This window comes from Salmo salar, chromosome ssa03 (genome assembly GCF_905237065.1).
Source record: "Salmo salar chromosome ssa03, Ssal_v3.1, whole genome shotgun sequence".
Lineage (NCBI taxonomy): Eukaryota > Metazoa > Chordata > Actinopteri > Salmoniformes > Salmonidae > Salmo > Salmo salar.
The window spans coordinates 3,187,056-3,214,714 of NC_059444.1; the positions used below are offsets into that span (position 1 = coordinate 3,187,056).

The 27,659-nt window shown below is 41.4% G+C and overlaps 1 protein-coding gene across 1 annotated transcript in view; it reads left to right on the forward strand.

The window, feature by feature from the left end:
- ak5 (adenylate kinase 5) overlaps nt 1-27,659 on the forward strand; it is a 227,754-nt gene that overhangs the window by 89,095 nt on the left and 111,000 nt on the right. Inside the window, exons 7-9 of the mRNA XM_045714398.1 lie at nt 3,112-3,202; nt 19,263-19,339; nt 26,174-26,234. Coding sequence (XP_045570354.1) covers nt 3,112-3,202; nt 19,263-19,339; nt 26,174-26,234 — 229 coding nt within the window. The remainder of the gene's footprint in view (nt 1-3,111; nt 3,203-19,262; nt 19,340-26,173; nt 26,235-27,659) is intronic.

The following is a 27,659-nucleotide window of genomic DNA, read 5'->3' on the forward strand; positions in this document are numbered from 1 at the left end:
GCGTCCCCGGGTCACAGAGTTCTTCTCAGAAGTAAAAGATGTTCTCGGGCTGTAACTCATCTCCCTTTGTCTGACGAGGAGCTGTGTTTCACGCGAACCGCTCAGGTGGACCGTGTCGTTCTGGACATGTGAAGACCATCTGAGGGTCAAAATGCCTGAGGATTTGTTTTGGTTGGTCTCGTCCTCCCTCCTCTCTAACGTCTCACTGGAGGACAGTGGGGAATGCTAGTGTGCTGTCATACATCACCATGCCACATTGTAACATGAGTGTTTGTGTGCCTACCAAGATCTTCTTGCTGGAGAGGGACCCCTTTGTCATCAACTCCACATCCTACAGAGTGTAATCTTCACTGAAATGGCTGTGATCTGTTAGGAACGGTCTGTACTGTGACCACTGTGAACCCGAAGACACGGAGGACTGCAGCCCAGACACAGGGACATCGGAGCAGCGGAGAGGAAGAGGAGATGGTGGAGAGAGACGAGAGACGAGAGAAGAAGGGAAGAGTGAAGAAGGGAAGTGAATGCTGCTCTGCTTAAAGTTCTACATGCGGTAAAGAGATCAGGGACATCGGAACAGCGGACAGGAAGAGGAGATAGTGGAGAGAGAAGAAGAAGGGAAGCGAATGCTGCTCTGCTTAAAGTTATACATGCGGTAAAGAGATCAATGGAACGCAGACCGTTGGGGGATAGAAGAACGACTCTGTCATTGGCTCACGTTCAACAAATATGATCTCACAAAGTTGATATTCGTCAAATCCGTTAGGATATTTGTGTTCTAACAGGCCCACAATGTGGTTACTAAAATCAGATAAGGATATATTTTGCTTTAGTTTTCGCTGCATAATATTTAGAAATAGTCATTTTCCGGGTTGGAAAAAAATGTCTTCTAAATTTTAACAACCGTCCGTATAAGCTAGTAGTATAGCTAGCTTAAAGAAATTGGTGGCAGTACTTGAAGACGTTTTTTTAATTGGAATGCATGATCGGTGATGATGACATGAACATAATAATGATAATAATGATAATAACAATAATAATGATGATAATAATGATAATGATAATAATAATGATAATGACACCGATAATGATGATGATGATGATGATAATAATGATAATGATGATAATGATAATAATAACGATAATGATGATAATTATTATAAGAATGATAAAAAATAATGATGATAATGATAAACATAATGATTATTATAATAATAATAATAATGATGATAATAATAATAATAATAATGATGATAATAATAATGATAATAATGATAATAATAATAATGATAATAATAATAATACTAATAATGATAATGATAATAATGTTAATAATGATGATGATAATAATGATAATAATACTAATAATGATTATAATAATAATGGGGCGGTAGGTAGCCTAGTGGTTAGAGTGTTTGACTAGCAACCGGAAGGTTGAAAGATCAAATCGGCGAGCTGACAAGGTAAAAATCTGTCATTCTGCCCCCTGAACGAGGCAGTTAACCCACCGTTCCTAGGCCGTCATTGTAAATAAGAATTTGTTCTTAACTGACTTGACCAGTTAAATAAAGGTAAAAATAATAATAATGATACTGATAATAATAGTAATTACTATAATAATGATAATAATACAAGTAATAATAATTCAACTTTTATAGAGATATTCATTACATAAAGAAAGTGCTGTAAAACAACAACTACAAAAAAATAGCAATTAAAAAAAAAAATAATAATAATAATAATAATAATAATAATAATAAAAATAAAAAATAAATAATAATAATAATAATTAAAAAAAATATATAATAAAAATAATAAAAATAATAATAATAATAAAAATAATAAAAATAAAAATAATAATAATAATAAAAATAATAATAATAAAAATAATAATAATAAAAATAATAATAATAATAATAATAATTAATAATAATAATCAGAATGAGAAGGTTGATAAAGTTCATGGCTTGAGTGAGGTCAGCGGAGAGAGGGGATGGTTAAAGGGGAGACCCAGGCCAGGCAGCACGTTGTCATCACGGTTTCTCGCCATTCACTCCGTCTGTGGCTTCGTAGGCAGGAGTCAGTCAGAGGAAGTTAGAGTTTCGTACCAGACACTGGACTAGCTAGCTAGCTAGCTACTCTTCACTACTACCAAAATGCAGCACTCACTTTATGTGATGCTACGGCAGTCACGAGGCACCAGAAAGCACCACAACACTTCAATAGTAATTCATGAGTAGCCTTTTAACTTAGTCCTCCACACAGTCATCTGTCATCTCTGTACGCCTCTGTATTTAGGCTTCTCTCCATCAACCTCCGGACAGTTGGCATAATAAAATCAAAACATTGCATGCTTGCCAGCTAACATTAGCTAGCTAGCTAGCTTAGCCAACAACTAACCTCCAACTTTCAGTCTTGAAAACATGTTGTATTCAAAATATTCAGACTATAATAATAATAAGCTAAATCAATATAACTAGTTCATTTATAAAACAACGTTTGTAGGGAAAAAATGCTATTAAAAAAACGATATATTATTATAATATTTACAAAATGTTTAGGAGCTCTCTGCCTCGGCACACTCATGGCGCCATGGCAACCACAGAACCAGTCCTTAGATGTGATTGTAAAACATTAAAAGTAACTTTGGTCCTGTATGCGATTTTATAAACTGTAGTAATTTAGATGTGATTCTGAAGCCGAATATCTGTATAAAAGTAACTGTAGTCCTTTAATATGATAATTAAACCTGCTGTTGTCCTTTAATATGATAATTAAACCTGATGTCGTCCTTTAATATGATAATTAAACCTGATGTCGTCCTTTAATATGCTAATTGTACCTGATGTCGTCCTTTAATATGATAATTAAACCTGCTGTCGTCCTTTAATATGATAATTAAACCTGCTGTAGTCCTTTAATATGATAATTAAACCTGCTGTTGTCATTTAATATGATAATTATACCTGATGTCGTCCTTTAATATGATAATTAAACCTGCTGTTGTCATTTAATATGATAATTATACCTGATGTCGTCCTTTAATATGCTAATTAAACCTGCTGTAGTCCTTTGATATGATAATTAAACCTGATGTCGTCCTTTCTTCTCCAGCTGGATGCAGACCGAGATGAGGAAGAAGTGTTTTGTGACATCAGCATGACAGTGGACAACAAGCTGTTTCCCTCCAAACAACCTGTCGCTGGTAAGAAAACACTTATTCAACTTTATTCTAATGTATACTATTTATCAATGACTCCATCACCTTCCTCCGGCTCACGCCACGAACTGACCCTCTGTCTTTGGAGGATGCAGAGCTCTATGTATTAACCCTCATCTGACCAAGTAGAGGTAGGTTGACGGACAACGCATCTCTTTCACAGTAATGACCTGTGGAAGAAACGCAAAGGGAAAGGAGAGGGATTGAATAATGAGCGGAATGAAAGATGTCCAGACTAGAGCAACATTGAAGTCCTTCAGCCAGAAGAGGACTGGCCACCCCTCAGAGCCTGGTTCCTCTCTAGGTTTCTTCCTAGGTTCTTGGCCTTTCTAGGGAGTTTTTCCTAGCCACTGTGCTTCTACACCTGCATTGCTTGCTGTTTGGGGTTTTAGGCTGGGTTTCTGTACAGCACTTTGAGATATCAGCTGATGTAAGAAGGGCTATATAAATACATTTGATTTGATTTGAAGGGATACTGCGAGATTTCGAGATATCGAGATCATGGAAGTTAGCATACTGTTAGCTTAGCGCAATTGCTGGAAGTTTCTGGGTACAGTAACCAGCTCTTCTCAATAGCAAGGAAATATACCTTCTAACTACTCCAACCTACTACCTACTTCCTCATTCCGTCCTGTTGTCGCAACTCTATTTCTTGAACTGCATTGTTGGTTAAGGGCTTGTAAGTAAGCATTTCACTGTAAGGTCTACAGTACACCTGTTGTATTTTGCGCATGTGACAAATACAATTTGATTTGACAATACCCCCATAACGACAAAGCAAAAACAGGTTTTTAGACATTTAGATAAAGCTGAAATATCACATTTACATAAGTATTCAGACCCTTTACTCAATACTTTGTTGAAGCATTTTTGGCAGTGATTACAGCCTCGAGTCTTCTTGGGTATGACACCACAAGCTTGGCACACCTGTATTTGGGGAGTTTCTCCCATTCTTCTCTGCAGATCCTCTCAAGCTCTGTCAGGTGGGATGGGGAGCGTCGCTGCACAGCTATTTTCATGTCTCTCCAGAGATGTTCGATCGGGTTCAAGTCCGGGCTCTGGCTGGGCCACTCAAGGACATTCAGAGACTTGTACCGAAGCCACTCCTGTGTTGTCTTGGCTGTGTGCTTCAGGGTTGTTGTCCTGTTGGAAGGTGAACCTTCACCCAGTCTGAGGTCCTGAGCGCTCTGAAGCAGGTTTTCGTCAAGGATCTCTCTGTACGTATTTCATCTTTACCTCAAACCTGACTAGTTTCCCAGTCCCTGCTGCTGAAAAACATCTCCACAGCATGATGCTGCCACCACCATGCTTCACCGTAGGGATGGTGCCAGGTTTCCACCAGATGTGACGCTTGGCATTCAGGCCAATAAGCACAAACTCATGCGCGCACACACACAATTTCAAGCGTCACATGAATTTGCAGCAATTGTCTATATACCCTCAGTCGAGAGAGGAAGGAGCCAGTAGGAGAGAGAGGAAGGAGCCAGTAGGAGAGAGAGGAAGGAGCCAGTAGGAGAGAGAGGAAGGAGCCAGTAGGAGAGAGAGGAAGGTGTCAGTAGGAGAGAGAAAGGTGCCAGTAGGAGAGAGAGAAGGAGCCAGTAGGAGAGAGAGGAAGGAGCCAGTAGGAGAGAGAGGAAGGAGCCAGTAGGAGAGAGAGGAAGGTGTCAGTAGGAGAGAGAGGAAGGAGCCAGTAGGAGAGAGAGGAAGGAGCCAGTAGGAGAGAGAGGAAGGAGCCAGTAGGAGAGAGAGGAAGGAGCCAGTAGGAGAGAGAGGAAGGTGTCAGTAGGAGAGAGAGGAAGGAGCCAGTAGGAGAGAGAGGAAGGAGCCAGTAGGAGAGAGGATTTCTACTTCTTCTAAATCTTTTTAAATATTGTGTGTTTGAGCTACATACTTATGTTGGTGAAGGACATTTTTTTCCTTTGGCAGACCTTATTTTTGTATTGACATTTTGTCAATAAAACTCATGAATGAAACTGTTTACGTAAAAAAAAAACATGGCAAAACACTTAATTGTGATGCTAAATATAAGGGCTGGACACATGAAATCAGATAAATGAAAAGTCCTTTCCTTTCCCATCGTCACACACATGGGGTCAGTCACACAGACAGCTCTGTGCTGAAGGACACAGTAGGATGCTGAAGAATTAGTCAGCTTCCTGTAGTGCTGGCCCAAGGCTCTGTGTGTGTGTGTGTGTGTGTGTGTGTGTGTGTGTGTGTGTGTGTGTGTGTGTGTGTGTGTGTGTGTGTGTGTGTGTGTGTGTGTGTGTGTGTGTGTGTGTGTGTGTGTGTGTGTGTGTGTGTGTGTGTGTGTGTGTGTGTGTGTGTGTGTGTGTGTGTGAGATAGAGAGAGAGCTTTGACGATCTCAGATAAACCTGGATTTTCACTGAATGAATCATGTAAAAGTGGTGAAGCTCCTTCTGAAGACAAAAAAAAAAGTAAAAGACAATAATCTCTAAAGAACGACGCTGACTTAAGGCTACTAAACTAGCAAGCCTGCTAGGACAGGACAGAGGGGTGAAGCCTGCTAGGACAGGACAGAGGGGTGAAGCCTGCTAGGACAGGACAGAGGGGTGAAGCCTGCTAGGACAGGACAGAGGTGTGAAGCCTGCTAGGACAGGACAGAGGGGTGAAGCCTGCTAGGACAGGACAGAGGGGTGAAGCCTGCTAGGACAGGACAGAGGTGTGAAGCCTGCTAGGACAGGACAGAGGTGTGAAGCCTGCTCGGACAGGACAGAGGTGTGAAGCCTGCTAGGACAGGACAGAGGTGTGAAGCCTGCTAGGACAGGACAGAGGTGTGAAGCCTGCTAGGACAGGACAGAGGTGTGAAGCCTGCTAGGACAGGACAGAGGTGTGAAGCCTGCTAGGACAGGACAGAGGGGTGAAGCCTGCTAGGACAGGACAGAGGTGTGAAGCCTGCTAGGACAGGACAGAGGTGTGAAGCCTGCTAGGACAGGACTGAGGTGTGAAGCCTGCTCGGACAGGACAGAGGTGTGAAGCCTGCTAGGACAGGACTGAGGTGTGAAGCCTGCTCGGACAGGACAGAGGGGTGAAGCCTGCTAGGACAGGACAGAGGGGTGAAGCCTGCTAGGACAGGACAGAGGTGTGAAGCCTGCTAGGACAGGACAGAGGTGTGAAGCCTGCTAGGACAGGACAGAGGGGTGAAGCCTGCTAGGACAGGACAGAGGGGTGAAGCCTGCTAGGACAGGACAGAGGGGTGAAGCCTGCTAGGACAGGACAGAGGTGTGAAGCCTGCTAGGACAGGACAGAGGGGTGAAGCCTGCTAGGACAGGACAGAGGTGTGAAAGCACTTGAGCCCACCAATGACAGCAGAGCATCACAGCCCCACCCTCTGTGACATGGTGACCCCCCCCGTGCAGAAGTCATCACTGTATAGTAAGTAGTACCCTTTAAATATGAAAAACAGCACTGGAATAAGTACTAAAATATAAGCTTCTCAAGGACAGTCCAAAGACACTATTTTCTGATTGTTAAAAGGAGGGAGAGGAAGACAAGGCCCAGCTAACGGAGGACCGCACAGCCCAGCTAACAGAGGACCACACAGCCCAGCTAACGGAGGACACACAGCCCAGCTAACAGAGGACCACAGCCCACAAAACCACTAACGGAGGACCACACAGCCCAGCTAACGAGGACCACACAGCCCAGCTAACGGAGGACCACACAGCCCAGCTAACGGAGACCACACGCCCAGCTAACGGAGGACCACACAGCCCAGCTAACGGAGGACGCACAGCCCAGCTAAGGAGGACCGCAAGCCCAGCTAACGGAGGACCACACAGCCCAGCTAACGGAGGACCACACAGCCCAGCTAACGGAGGACCACACAGCCCAGCTAACGGAGGACCACACAGCCCAGCTAACGGAGGACCACACAGCCCAGCTAACGGAGGACCACACAGCCCAGCTAACGGAGGACCACACAGCCCAGCTAACGGAGGACCACACAGCCCAGCTAACGGAGGACCACACAGCCCAGCTAACGGAGGACCACACAGCCCAGCTAACGGAGGACCACACAGCCCAGCTAACGGAGGACCACACAGCCCAGCTAACGGAGGACCACACAGCCCAGCTAACGGAGGACCACACAGCCCAGCTAACCCTCCGATACCCACTGAGGAAAAACAAAAGCCAAAGATTGTGCTTCTCATAGATTCTAATGGGAAATACATTGATGAGAAGAAAGACTTTCCCGAAAGACAAAAGCTAAACTCTGGTGCCCAAACAGTCGACGTGACCTGGAGCTGCTGTGAAAGGACCTACTAGGGCCTCCTAGCCACATTATCATTCACACCGGCACAAATGACATTGATGCCCAGCAGGAAAGGGAGTGATTGGAAAAAGCCTCTTCCACATTCTCAACTCAAGAGTGGTTATCTCCAACCTGCTACCACGAAAATACTTTCACCGTGCCACCATACAGCGGGGTAAATGCAACCATTTGGAAAGCATCTATTACCAGGTACACCTCTACAAAGTGACGGTCACATTTTCCAGGACTCTGAAAGACATCACACTCAACCTAGTTGAAACGAGCAGTTCACTCTTGAAAATTGTATGGATGATTCTACAATGTTTATTTTATGGTGCAAAAAAAAAAAAACATTGACCTGATGTTACAAGAACATTGACCGTCCCGTGTGGCTCAGTTGGTAGAGCATGGTGTTTGCAACGCCAGGGCTGTGGGTTCGATTCCCACGGGGGGGACCAGTACGGAGAAAAAATGTATGAAATTTATGCATTCACTACTGTAAGTCGCTCTGGATAAGAGCGTCTTTTAAAATGTAAACATTCCCAGAACATATTTAGTCTGTTCTTTAAAAGGTTCCCTGCATGTTTCTTTAGGTTGTGGGAACATTGTGGGGATATGACATGAAAGAGGTTCCCAAAATCTGTCCAGTTGTGCTGACGTTCAAATAATGTTTGTATCAGGGTTACACAAAACATTCCTTTGATGTTGACAGAATGTTGACAGAAAAGGTTTTAATTAGGTTGTGGTAACAGTGTGGGTACATTACATGAAATAGGTTCCTAAAAAAACACATGTGCTCACTTGTGATGACTTTCATACAATTTTTAAGGTTTCACAGGATATTCGTATAATGATTGTAAGAATGTTGACAAAACACCTGGTCTAAGTTCTTTAAAGGTTCCCAGTACATTTAATCACGTTATGGGAGTTGTCTGGGACGTTGCAAGAATATTCTTGTGATACCATAAAAGCTGGAGCAATGACACACATTTCAGCAAATAAACACCTGTTTAAAAAGAACGGCGGATCTAAATGAATTGTTTACAAGATTAAATGTTTGATTTGTTTCATTAAATAATTCAGTAATGATAAATCATACGTTTTTAAATCGCCAGTAAGAAACTGCTAGCCGTTGGCTGCTAACAGCTGAGAACTGCTAGCTAACGGGCGTGCACAACAACAATAAACAACTTTGAGAGTACAGACCCCCAGAAATCAGACGGGCGCCCTCTAGTGGCAAAAATAAGAACGGATGAAAATGACAGTCAAAGAGGAGAATAATTATTGTCAAGGATAATTTTTATTATTATTATTTAAATAGGTGCGTACTAAGACAAAAGAAACGTGAAACAGTGTGAAATGAAGAAATTGATTAAAATGATGGAAGTGAACGCTGGAATTAAACAATTAACTATGCAAATGAGCTAAATCTGTGTGCATTAAGGAAATAAGGAAATAGACGCCAAGCTACTAATAGAGTCTGTCTCAAAGAGAAGCCTGCCTCTAATAGAAGCCTGCCTCTAATAGAAGCCTGCCTCTAATAGAAGCCTGTTGTGTTCAGTGATTTAAGCAAATGAATGCCCGGGATATTAATTGAAGTTTTACGGTGTTCACATAGGTTGCACAGAACATTCCCACAACGTTGCACAATCTTCCAGAATTTCCAAATAAGTCTGTTTTTTGATGACGTTCATAATATATTTGTTTTATTGTTTAACATAATATCCCATTTGATATTCACGCAATATACCTTTGACCTTGTCTTGGAGGTCCTCGGAACATTTCAAGAACATTTAAAAAATGTTATATTTAAGTTTGACCTAATATTACCATAACATTCTCAGCATGCAAATGTGTAGCTCCTTAAAAAACAGATTGGAATACAGCCCCATTATGTTTGTCTCCAGATTTAATGGCAATTCATATAGACACATGGCATTTTAAATTAATTGAAAAGCATGATGGTAATAATTTGTACTGTGATTTCCTTTACGCTCCATTGAAAGTACTTAAAACCGTGTTATAATCTCCCACCATAATAATAGGATTGTTTGTTGCTTGTTAACTCAATATTTTCTAAGAAGTATGGATCATCATTATTTGAGCCATATAGACTAATGAGCCAAATCTGTTTATCGTCCAATAGCATATTCACAATAACACAGAAACCAGCCATGACACTCAATATCAACAAAACAATAACCAGATGTTAACCAATAACGAGGGTAGACCAGATGTTAACCAATAACGAGGGTAGACCAGATGTTAACCAATAACGAGGGTAGACCAGATGTTAACCAATAACGAGGGTAGACCAGATGTTAACCAATAACGAGGGTAGACCAGATGTTAACCAATAACGAGGGTAGACCAGATGTTAACCAATAACGAGGGTAGACTAGATGTTAACCAATAACCACCATAACGAGGATAGACCAGATGTTAACCAATAACGAGGATAGACCAGATGTTAACCAATAACGAGGGTAGACCAGATGTTAACCAATAACGAGGGTAGACCAGATGTTAACCAATAACGAGGATAGACCAGATGTTAACCAATAACGAGGATAGACCAGATGTTAACCAATAACGAGGGTAGACCAGATGTTAACCAATAACGAGGGTAGACCAGATGTTAACCAATAACGAGGGTAGACCAGATGTTAACCAATAACGAGGGTAGACCAGATGTTAACCAATAACGAGGGTAGACCAGATGTTAACCAATAACCACTATAACGAGAATAGACCAGATGTTAACCAATAACGAGGGTGCTACATACTGATCTGTATTCATAATTCGACCCCGCCCCTCACAACAGGATAATAATTTTGCTGCAACAGGAAATGAGAAACATGATGTGGGTAATAATTAATAGACAATGCCGTAGGGGTTAAGACGTTCTTCATTAGGGAAGTCAAGTCTGTCATTTTAAAGTAGAAACCACAAACCCTAGAAACCTCATTAAACCTCAAACACACTATAATTTGCATTTCCTGCTTGCGCGCAGGGATAATTCTCTGTGACAACAGAGTGATCGAATCAAAACAGCACACCTCTTCAAAAAAATGAAAAAATAAAACTAGGTTAACATTTAAAAATGTTCCTGGGCCTGACTACGTGAAAATTACAATTCATCAGTCCGATTTAGTCCAGAAGATGCAGAACAGAATAAGCGATTCGTTCTGTAAAAAAAAATAATAATAAATTGTCCATCACTTCAAGTCCATATATTGCACAATATCCATTTGAAAATGTCTACCATGATATACATGCACAGGAAAGGACAACAGTCCAATTCATGTTCCTTTCCTTTAAAAATGATGATTTATTATAAACAATCAATTAACATTCACATCATCTTCAGTTATTTTAACAATGACAGCGGCTTGATTATATACTACATGCACTGACAATAGTCTAGTCTAAACCATCAGCCATAATATAGCCTACCTTATACCATTATTATAGGAGTAGGCTATATTTATAGGAGTAAGGCTATATTTATAGGAGTAAGGCTATATTCATAGGAGTAGGCTATATTTATAGGAGTAGGCTATATTTAGTAGGCTATATTTATGGGAGTAGGCTATATTTATAGGAGTAGGCTATATTTAGTAGGCTATATTTATAGGAGTAAGGCTATATTTAGTAGGCTATATTTATAGGAGTAAGGCTATATTTAGTAGGCTATATTTATAGGAGTAGGCTATATTTATAAGAGTAAGGCTATATTTATAGGAGTAGGCTATATTTATAGGAGTAGGCTATATTTATAGGAGTAGGCTATATTTAGTAGGCTATGTTTATAGGAGTAGGCTACATTTAGTAGGCTATATCTATAGGAGTAGTCTATATTTATAGGAGTAGGCTATATTTATAGGAGTAAGGCTATAGTTATAGGAGTAGGCTACATTTAGTAGGCTATATTTATAGGAGTAGGCTATATTTATAGGAGTAAGGCTATATTTATAGGAGTAAGGCTATATTTAGTAGGCTATAGTTATAGGAGTAGGCTATATTTATAGGAGTAGGCTATATTTAGTAGGCTATATTTAGTATGGCTATATTTATAGGAGTATGCTATATTTATAGGAGTAGGCTATATTTATAGGAGTAAGGCTATATTTATAGGAGTAGGCTATATTTATAGGAGTAAGGCTATATTTATAGGAGTAGGCTATATTTATAGGAGTAAGGCTATATTTATAGGAGTAGCCTACATTTAGTAGGCTATATTTATAGGAGTAAGGCTATATTTATCGGAGTAGGCTATATTTATCGGAGTAGGCTATATTTATCGGAGTAGGCTATATTTATCGGAGTAGGCTATATTTATAGGAGTAGGCTATATTTATAGGAGTATTCTATATTTATAGGAGTAAGGCTATATTTATAGGAGTAGGCTATATTTATAGGAGTAGGCTATATTTATAGGAGTAGGCTATATTTATAGGAGTAGGCTATATTTAGTAGACTATATTTAGTAGGCTATATTTAGTAGGCTATATTTATAGGAGTAGGCTATATTTAGTAGGCTACATTCAGTAGGCCTGATTTATAGGAGTAGGCTATATTTATAGGAGTAAGGCTATATTTATAGGAGTAGGGCTATATTTATAGGAGTAGGGCTATATTTATAGGAGTAGGGCTATATTTATAGGAGTAGGCTATATTTATAGGAGTAGGCTATATTTAGTAGACTATATTTATAGGAGTAGGCTATATTTAGTAGACTATATTTATAGGAGTCGGCTGTATTTATAGGAGTAGGCTATATTTAGTAGGCTACATTCAGTAGGCTATATTTATAGGAGTAGGCTATGTTTATAGGAGTAGGCTTTGTTTATAGGAGTAAGGCTATGTTCATAGGAGTAAGGCTATGTTTATAGGAGTAAGGCTATATTTATAGGAGTAAGGCTATATTTATAGGAGTAGGCTATAGTTATAAGAGTAGGCTACATTTAAGTCTGCCTTGGCCTGGTGTCAATGGTTGACTCCATAAGTACATGTTCAGTAAAGCAGAATAAATATGGTTTGATTCTGCATTACTAAATAAACTGAGCTTTACATTCAAGCATTACGTTTTCTCAAAAGAAAATGTCAATTTTTCAAATCAACAAACAAAACGTAATATTCTATTGTGTACGTTGTCAGAATTGGCGAACCATGGCAGTCCACCATTAAATAATAATCTAAACTGTTTATGATGTATTACATGGCACCATTGACCATCAAAACCTCACCTTCTATGTGTTATCATGTGTGGTTCAGCAGATATGACAGAAAATACATTGTACAGTTATGGTGGAATGGAAAACGGGCACAAAAAAAGGCGTTTTTTTTTTTTGCGATGGCTCCATATCAATTTTTTTTTGAAGGGCCCCAAACTGTACAAGTGTACCAAGTTTCATGCTTTTATGAAAAAGTGAATGTTATCGCCTAAAATGTGGCACATGGCCTGGACTAAAAGAGAAAACACATCAAACAGAATACAGATCAATGCAGTAGATTACAGACCATTATGGAAGCTAAACGTCTGGGAAACAAGAGTCGATATTCCACTTTCAGCAGCTGTTGAAAACACCCTTGGCTGGGAGGGGGGGGGAAATCTGTTTTGATGTAATATCTTTAAAAAATGTATGAATGAAAATGTACATAATTTGACTTGACAAACTGTATTTGTTTGTTTTTACTTTGAAAGAAATATATATTCACAAAATAAACATACCCTGGGATACGTCCCAAATGCCCCCCTATTCCCTATATATTGTGCAGTACTTTAGACCAGAGCCCTATGCCACCCTATTCCCTATATAGTGCACTACTTTAGACCAGAGCCCTATGCCACCCTATTCCCTATATAGTGCACTACTTTAGACCAGAGCCCTATGCCACCCTATTCCCTATATAGTGTACTACTTTAGACCAGAGCCCTATGCCACCCTATTCCCTATATAGTGTACTACTTTAGACCAGAGCCCTATGCCACCCTATTCCCTATATAGTGTACTACTTTAGACCAGAGCCCTATGCCACCCTATTCCCTATATAGTGCACTACTTTAGACCAGAGCCCTATGGTACCCTATTCCCTATATAGTGCACTACTTTAGACCAGAGCCCTATGCCACCCTATTCCCTATATAGTGCACTACTTTAGACCAGAGCCCTATGCCACCCTATTCCCTATATAGTGTACTACTTTAGACCAGAGCCCTATGCCACCCTATTCCCTATATAGTGCACTACTTTAGACCAGAGCCCTATGGTACCCTATTCCCTATATAGTGCACTACTTTAGACCAGAGCCCTATGCCACCCTATTCCCTATATAGTGTACTACTTTAGACCAGAGCCCTATGCCACCCTATTCCCTATATAGTGCACTACTTTAGACCAGAGCCCTATGCCACCCTATTCCCTATATAGTGCACTACTTTAGACCAGAGCCCTATGCCACCCTATTCCCTATATAGTGTACTACTTTAGACCAGAGCCCTATGCCACCCTATTCCCTATATAGTGCACTACTTTAGACCAGAGCCCTATGGTACCCTATTCCCTATATAGTGCACTACTTTAGACCAGAGCCCTATGCCACCCTATTCCCTATATAGTGCACTACTTTAGACCAGAGCCCTATGCCACCCTATTCCCTATATAGTGCACTACTTTAGACCAGAGCCCTATGGTACCCTATTCCCTATATAGTGCACTACTTTAGACCAGAGCCCTATGGTACCCTATTCCCTATATAGTGCACTACTTTAGACCAGAGCCCTATGGTACCCTATTCCCTATATATAGTGCACTACTTTAGATCAGAGCCCTATGGCACCCTATTCCCTATATAGTGCACTACTTTAGACCAGAGCCCTATGGCACCCTATTCCCTATATAGTGCACTACTTTAGACCAGAGCCCTATGGTACCCTATTCCCTATATAGTGCACTACTTTAGACCAGAGCCCTATGGTACCCTATTCCCTATATAGTGCACTACTTTAGACCAGAGCCCTATGGTACATTAGTCCCTATATTAGTGCACTACTGTTGTGACATTATGTTGCTCTGGCCAAAAGTAGTCCACTTTAAGGTATAGGGTGCCATCTGATTTCAGATGGGCTCCTGGACACTACATACTGCTGAATGGCATTAGAGTCCACAACGATCCACCATTTTAATTCTCTAAAAGCCTTGTTTCATAAGAGTCAATAGTCCACTAATAACAGACTCTATTAGCAGCTGCTCAAAACACCCCATCCATCCATCCATCCATCCATCTCATCTTGAATGATGCACTATTAATACATTTTGCACTATCTGGCTAAATTAGTGCAAAATGTTAGTGTACTTTTAAGGCTATACAGGTGAGTATACAAAACATTAAGAACACCTGCTCTTTCCATGACATAGACTGACCGATGGAAAACATTTATGTAATCAATTTATCAATAGCCACTTTATATAATGTTTACATATTCTACATTACTCATCTCATATGTATATACTGTACTCTATACCATCTACTGCATCTTGCCTATGCCGTTCCTCCATCGCTCATCCATATATTTATATGTACATATTCTTATTCATTCCTTTACACTTGTGTGTATAAGGTAGTTGTTGTGAAATTGTTAGGTTATATTACTTGTTAGATATTACTGCACGGTCGGAAGTAGAAACACAAGCATTTCGCTACACTCGCATTAACACCTGCTAACCATGTGTACGTGACAAATAAATGTGATTTGGTTTGTCCAGGTGAATCCAGGTGAAAGCTTTGATCCCTTATTGATGTCAGGTGTTAAACCCACTTCAAATCAGTGTAGATGAAGGGAAGGAGACAGGTTACAGAAGGATTTTGAGACAATTAAGACATAGATTGTGTATCTGTCCATTCAGAGAGTGAATGGGCAGGACAAATATTTTTAAGTGACTTTTGAACGAGGTCGTAGGCGCCAGTTTGTGTCAAGAACTGCAACGCTTCTGTATCTTTCTTTTTTTTTTTTTTTCCACTCTAAACATTTTCCCGTGTGTATCAAGAATGGTCCACCACCCACATTCGGCCATCTTGACACAACTGTGGGGAAGCATTGGAGTCAACATGGGACCAGCATCCCTGTGGAACGCTTAAGACACCTTGTAGAGTCCAAAGTCAGTCATTTTACCTCTACTGCAGTGGGTTATTTCAGTACTCTTTCCACCCCTGTCAATCAATCGGTGATGTCACCCGCTCTGAGTCCTTGAAGTAGTTGCTTTCCTTGCTCTGCAAGAGACGCAGCTTTTGAGGAGTGACAGATAACGACGCTTCGTGGGTGACAGTTGTCGTTGTGTTCAGAGGGTCCCTGGTTCGAGCCCAGGATGAGGCAAGGAGAGAGCAATACTGTTACATTTACATGTATTGTTGTCTCTACCTTCTTGCCCTTTGTGCTGTTGTCTGTGCCCAATAATGTTTGTACCATGTGTTGTGCTGCTACCATGTTATTCTCATGTTGTGCTGCTACCATGTTGTGCTGCTACCATGTTGTTGTCATGTTGTGCTGCTACCATGTTGTTGTCATGTTGTGCTGCTACCATGTTGTTGTCATGTTGTGTTGCTACCATGCTGTGTTGTCACGTTGTGTTGCTACCGTGCTGTGTTGTCATGTGCTGCTGCCTTGCTATGTTGTCGTCTTAGGTCTCTCTTTATGTAGTGTTGTCTCTCTTTATGTAGTGTTGTCTCTCTTTATGTAGTGTTGTGGTGTCTCTCTTTATGTAGTGTTGTCTCTCTATGTAGTGTTGTGGTGTCTCTCTTTATGTAGTGTTGTCTCTCTCTATGTAGTGTTGTAGTGTCTCTCTCTATGTAGTGTTGTCTCTCTATGTAGTGTTGTGGTGTCTCTCTTTATGTAGTGGTGTCTCTCTTTATGTAGTGTTGTCTCTCTATGTAGTGTTGTGGTGTCTCTCTCTATGTAGTGTTGTCTCTCTTTATGTAGTGGTGTCTCTTTATGTAGTGTTGTGTCTCTTTATGTAGTGTTGTCTCTCTTTATGTAGTGTTGTCTCTCTTTATGTAGTGTTGTGTCTCTTTATGTAGTGTTGTCTCTCTTTATGTAGTGTTGTGTCTCTATGTAGTGTTGTCTCTCTTTATGTAGTGTTGTGTCTCTTTATGTAGTGTTGTCTCTCTTTATGTAGTGTTGTCTCTCTTTATGTAGTGTTGTCTCTCTTTATGTAGTGGTGTCTCTCTTTATGTAGTGTTGTCTCTCTTTATGTAGTGGTGTCTCTCTTTATGTAGTGTTGTCTCTCTTTATGTAGTGTTGTGGTGTCTCTCTTTATGTAGTGTTGTGGTGTCTCTCTATGTAGTGGTGTCTCTCTATGTAGTGTTGTCTCTCTTTATGTAGTGGTGTCTCTCTATGTAGTGTTGTGGTGTCTCTCTTTATGTAGTGTTGTGGTGTCTCTATGTAGTGGTGTCTCTCTTTATGTAGTGTTGTCTCTCTTTATGTAGTGTTGTCTCTCTTTATGTAGTGTTGTGTCTCTTTATGTAGTGTTGTGTCTCTTTATGTAGTGTTGTGTCTCTTTATGTAGTGTTGTCTCTCTTTATGTAGTGTTGTGTCTCTTTATGTAGTGTTGTGTCTCTTTATGTAGTGGTGTCTCTCTTTATGTAGTGTTGTGGTGTCTCTCTTTATGTAGTGTTGTGGTGTCTCTCTTTATGTAGTGTTGTGGTGTCTCTCTATGTAGTGGTGTCTCTCTATGTAGTGTTGTCTCTCTTTATGTAGTGGTGTCTCTCTTTATGTAGTGTGGTGTCTCTCTTTATGTAGTGTTGTCGTCTCTCTATGTAGTGTTGTCTCTCTTTATGTAGTGTTGTGTCTCTTTATGTAGTGTTGTCTCTCTTTATGTAGTGTTGTGTTGTGTCTCTTTATGTAGTGTTGTGTCTCTTTATGTAGTGGTGTCTCTCTTTATGTAGTGGTGTCTCTCTTTATGTAGTGTTGTCTCTCTTTATGTAGTGTTGTCTCTCTTTATGTAGTGTTGTCTCTCTTTATGTAGTGGTGTGTCTCTTTATGTAGTGTTGTGTCTCTTTATGTAGTGTTGTGTTGTGTCTCTTTATGTAGCGTTGTCTCTCTTTATGTAGCGGTGTCTCTCTTTATGTAGTGGTGTGTCTCTCTATGTAGTGTTGTGGTGTCTCTCTTTATGTAGTGTTGTGGTGTCTCTTTATGTAGTGTTGTCTCTCTTTATGTAGTGTTGTCTCTCTTTATGTAGTGGTGTGTCTCTTTATGTAGTGTTGTGTCTCTTTATGTAGTGGTGTGTCTCTTTATGTAGTGGTGTGTCTCTTTATGTAGTGGTGTGTCTCTTTATGTAGTGTTGTGTCTCTTTATGTAGTGTTGTGTTCTATATTTATATTTTATTTATTTATTTATTTTTAATCCCAGCTCCCGTCCCCGCAGGAGGCCTTTTGCCTTTTGGTAGGCTGTCATTGTAAATAAAGAATTTGTTCTTAACTGACTTGACTAGTTAAATAAAGGTAAAATAAAAAAAGCATAAGTATTATGGACTGTTATAGCAGTCTACCAAGGCCTTCCTTTCTTTTTAATGACACTTCTTAGCACACTACTTAGCACACTACTTAGCACACTAATTAGCACACTTCTTAGCACACTACTGAGCACACTACTTAGCACACTAATTAGCACACTTCTTAGCACACTACTTAGCACACTAATTAGCACACTTCTTAGCACACTACTGAGCACACTACTTAGCACACTAATTAGCACACTTCTTAGCACACTACTGAGCACACTACTGAGCACACTACTGAGCACACTAATTAGCACACTTCTGAGCACACTACTGAGCACACTACTGAGCACACTACTGAGCACACTACTTAGCACACTACTTAGCACACTACTTAGCACACTTCTTAGCACAGTTCTTAGCACTGTTCTTAGCACACTACTTAGCACACTACTTAGCACACTACTGAGCACACTACTTAGCACACTACTTAGCACACTACTTAGCACAGTTCTTAGCACAGTTCTTAGCACACTACTTAGCACTGTTCTTAGCACACTACTTAGCACAGTTCTTAGCACACTACTTTGGCCTTCCCTGTGGCTCAGTTGGTAGAGCATGGTGTTTGCAACGCCAGGGTTGTGGGTTCGATTCCCACGGGGGACCAGTACAAAAATAAAAAAAAAAGTCATGAAATGTATGTATTCACTACTGTAAGTCGCTCTGGATAAGAGCGTCTGCTAAATGACTAAAATGTAAATGTAAAATGTGGCACTATTGGGCTCTGAGCAAAAGTAGTGCCCTATGTAGGGAATAGGGTAGACTTTCAGATTTGGTCTTGGACAGATTTGCTCAGGGATTTGTAACTGGTGTAGTCTTACTACTGATATGACAATAGACAGTGGTGTAGTCTTACTACTGATATGACAATAGACAGTGGTGTAGTCTTACTACTGTGAGTCATAAAACAGGCCTTTTTCAGGCTGCTTCATTGAAATGTGGATCTGGGTCATGATGCAGTGATTCACCAACAACCGAGTCATACCATATAGCTTAGGACTGTAGAGCTGCTGGGCATGCAGGCTTTGGTTCTACTCCTGCACTAACCACACCTGTTTCAATGAGTCAATTAATTATGGTATTCAGTCCGGACCAGAATGTGTTTCATCGGGTGTGTTCATGCCTGGCTGGAACAAAAGCGTGCACACAATAACAATCTGTGGAGATATTTTTTTAAGTAATGGTCTGTCTGTCTGTCTGTCTGTCTGCTGCAGGCCCCAGTGAGCTGGATCTCAGTCTCCTAGGAGACAATACTAGTCTGGTAGACGTCCCATTCAGAAATGAAGAGCAGGTAAGAACAGAGCACTTCTCATCCTCCTCCACTCTTTTCCTCTTCTCCTCTCCTCTCCTCTCCTCTCCTCTATTTTCTTCTCCCCTCCTCTCCTCTCCTCCTTTCCTTTATTTCCTTCTCCTCGCATCACTTCTCTCCTCTCCTCTCCTCTCTTTCCATGTAAAGTGATTTAAGCACCATAATAATCCAATCTCTTCTATTGTAATGTTTATCATATATTTGATTTGAAACCATCTGTCTGAGCCCCAGGAAGAATCCCAAATGGCCCCCTATTCCCTATACAGTGCACTACTATAGACCAGAGCCCTATTCCCTATATAGTGCACTACTTTAGACCAGAGCCCTATTCCCTATATAGTGCACTACTTTAGACCAGAGCCCTATTCCCTATATAGTGCACTACTTTAGACCAGGGCCCTATTCCCTACATAGTGCACTACTATAGACCAGAGCCCTATTCCCTATATAGTGCACTACTATAGACCAGGGCCCTATTCCCTATATAGTGCACTACTTTAGACCAGAGCCCTATTCCCTATATAGTGCACTACTATAGACCAGAGCCCTATTCCCTATATAGTGCACTACTAAGGCTGTTTTTATCCTATATCATGTAATCACCAAGACATTTCTAAGGCTGTTTTTTAACCCATATTATATAATCATCATGACATTTCTAAGGCTGTTTTTTATCTCAAGGCTATTTTACTGTAATCAAATGTCACATCGGCATTTGAAGCTCCGACGTCATTATCCTCCACGTTCCATTTCCCCCCCCATCCTGTATATGTATATGATTTTATGCAGAATTATTTTCATAAATTTATGCAGATCTTCAATTTAGCTTTTGGAAAAAGAGAGAGACAGAGCGCTGGCTGACGTGGAGGAATCTGAAAGGACAGATGATTCATATATTTACAGTTATTGTCTGATGCCGGAGGGGGAGAAGCCAATCAGTGGCTGCCTCCCAATGGCATCCTATTCCCTAGTGACTCTGGTCTATAGTAGGGCACTATGTAGGGAATAGGGCCCTGGTCTAAAGTAGTGCACTATGTGGGGAATAGGGCCCTGGTCTATAGTAGTGCACTATATAGGGAATAGGGCCCTGGTCTAAAGTAGTGCACTATGTAGGGAATAGGGCTCTGGTCTATAGTAGTGCACTATATAGGGAATAGGGCTCTGGTCTAAAGTAGTGCACTATATAGGGAATAGGGCCCTGGTCTAATGTAGTGCACTATGTAGGGAATAGGGCTCTGGTCTATAGTAGTGCACTATATAGGGAATATGGTGCCGATTGGGATGAACACAGTCATTGTCTTAAGCTCTAATGTTAGCTGGAGGAAGACAGTCTTCACTTCCTCTGTCTTCACTTCCTCTCAGTCTAAACAGGGGCTATAGTGTATTAAACTGTTATAGTGTTATAGTGTATTAACTGTTATAGTGTATTAACTGTTATAGTGTTATAGTGTATTTAACTGTTATAGTGTATTAACTGTTATAGTGTATTAACTGTTATAGTGTATTAACTGTTATAGTGTATTAACTGTTATAGTGTATTAACTGTTATAGTGTATTAAACTGTTATAGTGTTATAGTGTATTAACTGTTATAGTGTATTAACTGTTATAGTGTATTAACTGTTATAGTGTATTATTAACTGTTATAGTGTATTATTAACTGTTATAGTGTTATAGTGTATTAACTGTTATAGTGTATTAACTGTTATAGTGTTATAGTGTATTTAACTGTTATAGTGTATTATTAACTGTTATAGTGTATTATTAACTGTTATAGTGTTATAGTGTATTAACTGTTATAGTGTATTAACTGTTATAGTGTTATAGTGTATTTAACTGTTATAGTGTACCAAACTGCTGTAGTGTACTAAACTGTTATGAACTTCTAACCCAGTAGGGATGATAAAGAAGGGAGTATTTTGTGACACCTCCAACACCGCCAAACAAAACATCTACTATGTGGATGTCGACCAACGCTGGTTAAGGGCTCTTTTCAATTCGTGTCGCAGAAGTTCAGCGTTACTGAGTGATTTCAAATGTAAAGGCAGTGATCCCTGCGCGCTAGCAGAGACAGCGTTTACGGTAAACGCTGCATATGTTACTACCTTTACATTTCTATAACGCAATCCGGAACGTTCTGATTGATTCCAGGCTTAACTACGTAAGGCGACCAACTTAGTGGTTTTGTGGTTTGAGCGTCTGGCCTGAGGTTGGGAGTTTAATCCCTGGCCGAGTCATACCAAAGACTGTGTGTGTCTCCGCTTGGCACTTAGCATTAAAGAGATACAGTACCAGTCAAAAGTTTGGACACACCTACTAATTCAAGGGGTTTTATTTATTTTAAACTATTTTCTACATTGTAGAATATTAGTGAAGACATCAAAACTATGAAATAACACATATGGAATCATGAAGTAACCAAAAAAAGTGTTAAACAAATCAAAATATATTTTTAATATTTTCCAAAGTAGCCACCCTTTGCTTTGCTGACAGCTTTGCACACTCATTGGCAATAGTCTTGAAGGAGTTCCCACATATGCTGAGCACTTGTTGGCTGCTTTTTCTTCACTTTGCGGTCCAACTCATCCCAAACCATCTCAATTGGGTTGAGGTCGGGTGATTGTGGAGGCCAGGCCATCTGATGCAGCACTCCATCACTCTCCTTCTTGGTAAAATATCCTTCACACAGCCTGGAGGTGTGTTGGGTCATTGTCCTGTTGAAAAACAAATGATAGTCCCACTAAGCCCAAACCAGATGGGATGGCGTATCGCTGCAGAATGCTGTGGTAGCCATGCTGGTTAAGTGTGCCTTGAATTCTAAATAAATCACAGACAGTGTCAACAGCAAAGCACCCCCACACCATCACACCTCCTCCTCCATGCTTCACGGTGGGAACCACACATGCGGAGATCATTTGTTCACCTACTCTGCGTCTCACAAGGACACAGCATTTGGAACTATAAATCTCAAATTTGGACTCATCAGACCAAAGGACAGATTTCCACCGGTCTAATGCCATTGCTCGTTTTTCTAGGCCCAAGAAAATCTCTTCTTCTTATTGGTGCCCTTATTAGTGTTCTTATTAGTGGTTTCTTTGCAGCAATTCGACCATGAAGGCCTGATTCACACAGTCTCCTCTGAACAGTTGATGTTGAGATGTGTTTGTTACTTCCACTCTGTGAAGCATTTATTTGGGCTGCAATTTCTGATGCTGGTAACTCTAATGAACTTATCGTCTGCAGCAGAGGTAACTCTGGGTCTTCCTTTCCTGTGGCGGTCCTCATGAGAGCCAGTTTCATCATAGCGCTTGATGGTTTTTTGCGACTGCACTTGAAGAAACTTTCAAAGTTCTAGACATTTTCTGGATTGACGGACCTTCATGTCCTAAAGTTATATATTTAGATTTCTTTTAACACTTTTTTCTGGTTACTACATGATTCCATATGTGTTATTTCATAGTTTTGATGCCTTCACTATTATTGTACAATATAGAAAATAGTAAAAATAAAGAAAAACCCCTTGAATGAGTAGGTGTTGTAACCCTTTTGACAGGTCCTGTAGATCGGGGGTAAGGCCCTGCCATAGAATACGTCTATGATACTATTTCAATACTGGTCAATGTCATAACTCATAAAGATGTCTTCTCTCAAATGAGCCATTGATCATATTTTTGCGATATTTCTACTTTAGGAAATGTGTAATTTAACGGAGCCTCTAGCACAATTTTCCCTTCTTTGTCTACCTCTTCAGTCCAGGGTGCAATGCATTGTGCCGTTGCCAGAGATATTAGAGAAAGGAGATAGGACCCACCCGGCAGACTGTCGACCAATCGTGTTCACGTTGTCATGCTACAGTGTGTGAACTGGCTGGTTTGTGTGTGAACTGGCTGGTTTGTGTGTGAACTGGCTGGTTTGTGTATGAACTGGCTGGTTTGTGTATGAACTGGCTGGTTTGTGTGTGAACTGGCTGGTTTGTGTGTGAACTGGCTGGTTTGTGTGTGAACTGGCTGGTTTGTGTGTGAACTGGCTGGTTTGTGTGTGAACTGGCTGGTTTGTGTGTGAACTGGCTGGTTTGTGTGTGAACTGGCTGGTTTGTGTGTGAACTGGCTGGTTTGTGTGTGAACTGGCTGGTTTGTGTGTGAACTGGCTGGTTTGTGTGTGAACTGGCTGGTTTGTGTGTGAACTGGCTGGTTTGTGTGTGAACTGGCTGGTTTGTGTATGAACTGGTTGATGTTTTCATTTGAATATGAGTGTGTCTTTTTGTGTATTCTGAGTATCTGATTCTTGCTGTGAAGGAAGCCCTCCCTCCCTCCCTCTCTCTCTCTCTCCCTCCCTCCCTCCCTCCCTCCCTCCCTCCCTCTCTCCGAGTCATCAGACCGGCTGGTGGGCTTACGTAACAAACTGGCTCATCGTTGGCACCCCAGTCGATTTCACACACATCTACCCTACCCCCTCACCACCACATGCCCTCCCACTGGAACCCAATTAAACTCCTCTTTCACCAATGCACCTTCCTGTAGTCCCATTACGCTATATGGTCTATTTATGGGTTGTACCTCCATCACTCGGTCGCGTCGAGCCATTGTTATGATCGTTCTCAAAAGACGCTACACTATAGTGGTGCCAAAAAGACTAATTGTTACTGGCTACTGACCAAAGGCTACTGGTTACTGGGTACTGACCAAAGGACTACTGGTTACTGGCTACTGACCAAAGGACTACTGGTTACTGGGTACTGACCAAAGGACTACTGGTTACTGGCTACTGACCAAAAGACTACTGGTTACTGGCTACTGCCCAAAAGGCTACTGGTTACTGGCTACTGACCAAAAGACTACTGGTTACTGGCTACTGACCAAAAGGCTACTGGTTACTGGCTACTGACCAAAAGGCTACTGGTTACTGGCTACTGCCCAAAAGGACTACTGGTTACTGGCTACTGCCCAAAAGGCTACTGGTTACTGGCTACTGACCAAAAGGCTACTGCTTACTGGCTACTGACCAAAAGGACTACTGGTTACTGGCTACTGACCAAACGATTACTGGTTACTGGCTACTGACCAAACGATTACTGGTTACTGGCTACTGACCAAAAGGCTACTGGTTACTGGCTACTGACCAAAAGGACTACTGGTTACTGGCTACTGACCAAAAGGCTACTGGTTACTGGCTACTGATCAAAAGGCTACTGGTTACTGGCTACTGACCAAAAGACTACTGGTTACTGGCTACTGATCAAAAGACTACTGGTTACTGGCTACTGATCAAAAGGCTACTGACCAAAAGACTACTGGTTACTGGCTACTGACCAAAAGACTACTGGTTACTGGCTACTGACCAAAAGACTACTGGTTACTGGCTACTGATCAAAAGACTACTGGTTACTGGCTACTGACCAAAAGACTACTGGTTACTGGCTACTGATCAAAAGACTACTGGTTACTGGCTACTGATCAAAAGGCTACTGACCAAAAGACTACTGGTTACTGGCTACTGACCAAAAGACTACTGGTTACTGGCTACTGACCAAAAGACTACTGGTTACTGGCTACTGATCAAAAGACTACTGGTTACTGGCTACTGACCAAAAGGCTACTGGTTACTGGGTACTGACCAAAAGGCTACTGGTTACTGGGTACTGACCAAAAGACTACTGGTTACTGGCTACTGCCCAAAAGGCTACTGGTTACTGGCTACTGCCCAAAAGGCTACTGGTTACTGGGTACTGACCAAAAGGCTACTGGTTACTGGGTACTGACCAAAATACTACTGGTTACTGGCTACTGCCCAAAAGGCTACTGGTTACTGGCTACTGCCCAAAAGGCTACTGGTTACTGGCTACTGACCAAAAGACTACTGGTTACTGGCTACTGACCAAAAGACTACTGGTTACTGGCTACTGATCAAAAGACTACTGGTTACTGGCTACTGACCAAAAGGCTACTGACCAAAAGACTACTGGTTACTGGCTACTGACCAAAAGACTACTGGTTACTGGCTACTGACCAAAAGACTACTGGTTACTGGCTACTGATCAAAAGACTACTGGTTACTGGCTACTGACCAAAAGGCTACTGGTTACTGGGTACTGACCAAAAGGCTACTGGTTACTGGGTACTGACCAAAAGACTACTGGTTACTGGCTACTGCCCAAAAGGCTACTGCTTACTGGCTACTGCCCAAAAGGCTACTGGTTACTGGCTACTGACCAAAAGGCTACTGGTTACTGGCTACTGATCAAAAGGCTACTGACCAAAAGACTACTGGCTACTGATCAAAAGGCTACTGGTGCTCAATGTTGCCGTTAGCTAGCAACGCTAATGTTAGCTAGCTAAAATGTGGTCATGTCCCTTCAATGTTGGCTGAGAGGGTTAAACGATCAGTCAGTCCTCAACGGAACGTTCAAACGTGCATGAATAAACCCTGAGAGGGTTAATTCAAATAGCCCTGATCATGAAACTAGCTGAGGAGAGCTGAACTCTGTCTGTCTGTCTGTCTGTCTGTCTGTCTGTCTGTCTGTCTGTCTGTCTGTCTGTCTGTCTGTCTGTCTGTCTGTCTGTCTGTCTGTCTGTCTGTCTGTCTGTCTGTCTGTCTGTCTGACTTTCTGAGTCAGATTAGCGTGTTTTATTAAATCGTCTCATCATCAGCGCTTTTGTTGTAAAACGTTTGTCAAAAGACAGTTAGTTTGTCAAATGTGAACATAACGCCAGATTTGTTTTGTAAATTAATGTTTCTTAATTTTATTGAAAACCATTCTCTCGCTCTTCTTTCTACCTCTTTCTCTCTCATCCTCTCTCTCTCTCTCTCTCTCTGCTAGGTTGAAGAGGAGGAGGAAGAGGAGGAGGAGGAAATGGGGTATGCTGAAGGGACTGCAGAGAGTGAGTACATGAGCCTGCATTGATTTCCGATCAGGTCTTGCTTTGTGTTGGGATAAAAGGCCAGAGTTCCATTCCAACTCACTGACTCACTCTCATGGCTGCATCCCAAATGGCCCCCTATTCCCTTTAGACCAGGGCCCTATTCCCTGTATAGTGCACTACTATAGACCAGAGCCCTATTCCCTGTATAGTGCACTACTATAGACCAGAGCCCTATTCCCTATATAGTGCACTACTATAGACCAGAGCCCTATTCCCTATATACTGCACTACTATAGACCAGAGCCCTATTCCCTATATAGTGCACTACTATAGACCAGAGCCCTATTCCCTATATAGTGCACTACTTTAGACCAGACCAGAGCACAGACAGACAGACAGACAGAGACCGACCGACCGACCGACCGAGAGAGTTTTAAATAACCATTATTGAGTCTGGGAACCCACAACACAATAAACACTCAAACAACAGAGCAGATCTCATGGACATCTCAATCAGCCCAAATGACCACTTCTACTGTAGCCTTCTCAGCCGGATAGAGGACCTTTCCAACCTCAGTGAAGGGGTGCAACCAAGCCGCTTAGCATTGCTGACAGCCTGGCTAGACTGCAGAGTAGAACCCAGGAAGTCGTTGCCCAGGCGATATTCTCCCACTCCATAGTTGTAGATCAGTTCAGCAACAAAGTCTCTGGCCCAAAGCCAACCATTGTCTTGTTCCATTTTCCATCATAAGGGCCCTTACAAGTTGCCTTACATCCTTTTTCAAACTCTCTGTGACGCAAAATCTTCATGCCGAGCACATCTCGGTAAAAGGTGGCCGTTTTGCTTCTGTCGCCCACTTTGAAAACGAAACGCAAGGCTCGCCTCAAAGCCAATATAATCCAAGTGAGTTAGCTATGTACTATACGATTATATATCACGCTCAGTTTGGCTACGTTGATTAAGGATCCTTGCAGTTGATTGCCACATAGAAAAGAGAAAGGGAAAAACAGAAAAAAACACCCTATGAGGCATGATCATCGCCATTGTTTTAATTTTCTCTGAACCTGACCACGTTTCCTACTACCTTTTGCTGCAGTGACAACAGTAACAAATTTCCTCAAGCGGAAACGCTTCTTCACACTCAACCGATCTAACTCCACCGTCTTCTGTAACAACACAGCTGACCTCACAAACTTAACAACGTCAAAAAAAACCTGCCAATTTGACAGATTTCCCAAAAGTCTGATCCAGGAACTCATTGACCTCCTCTAAATTGAGTCGTCGTCAGCTGCAATCATATCAGGAGAGATATCCATATCCTTCTCCTGATTCTCCTCAACTGAAGCCACAGACCCCTGACTCCTCTCTACCACATCCCTCTCAACACTCCCCACCCCATCACTCATACCAGGCATCTCCTCCACTACCTGGGAGACTAGCTC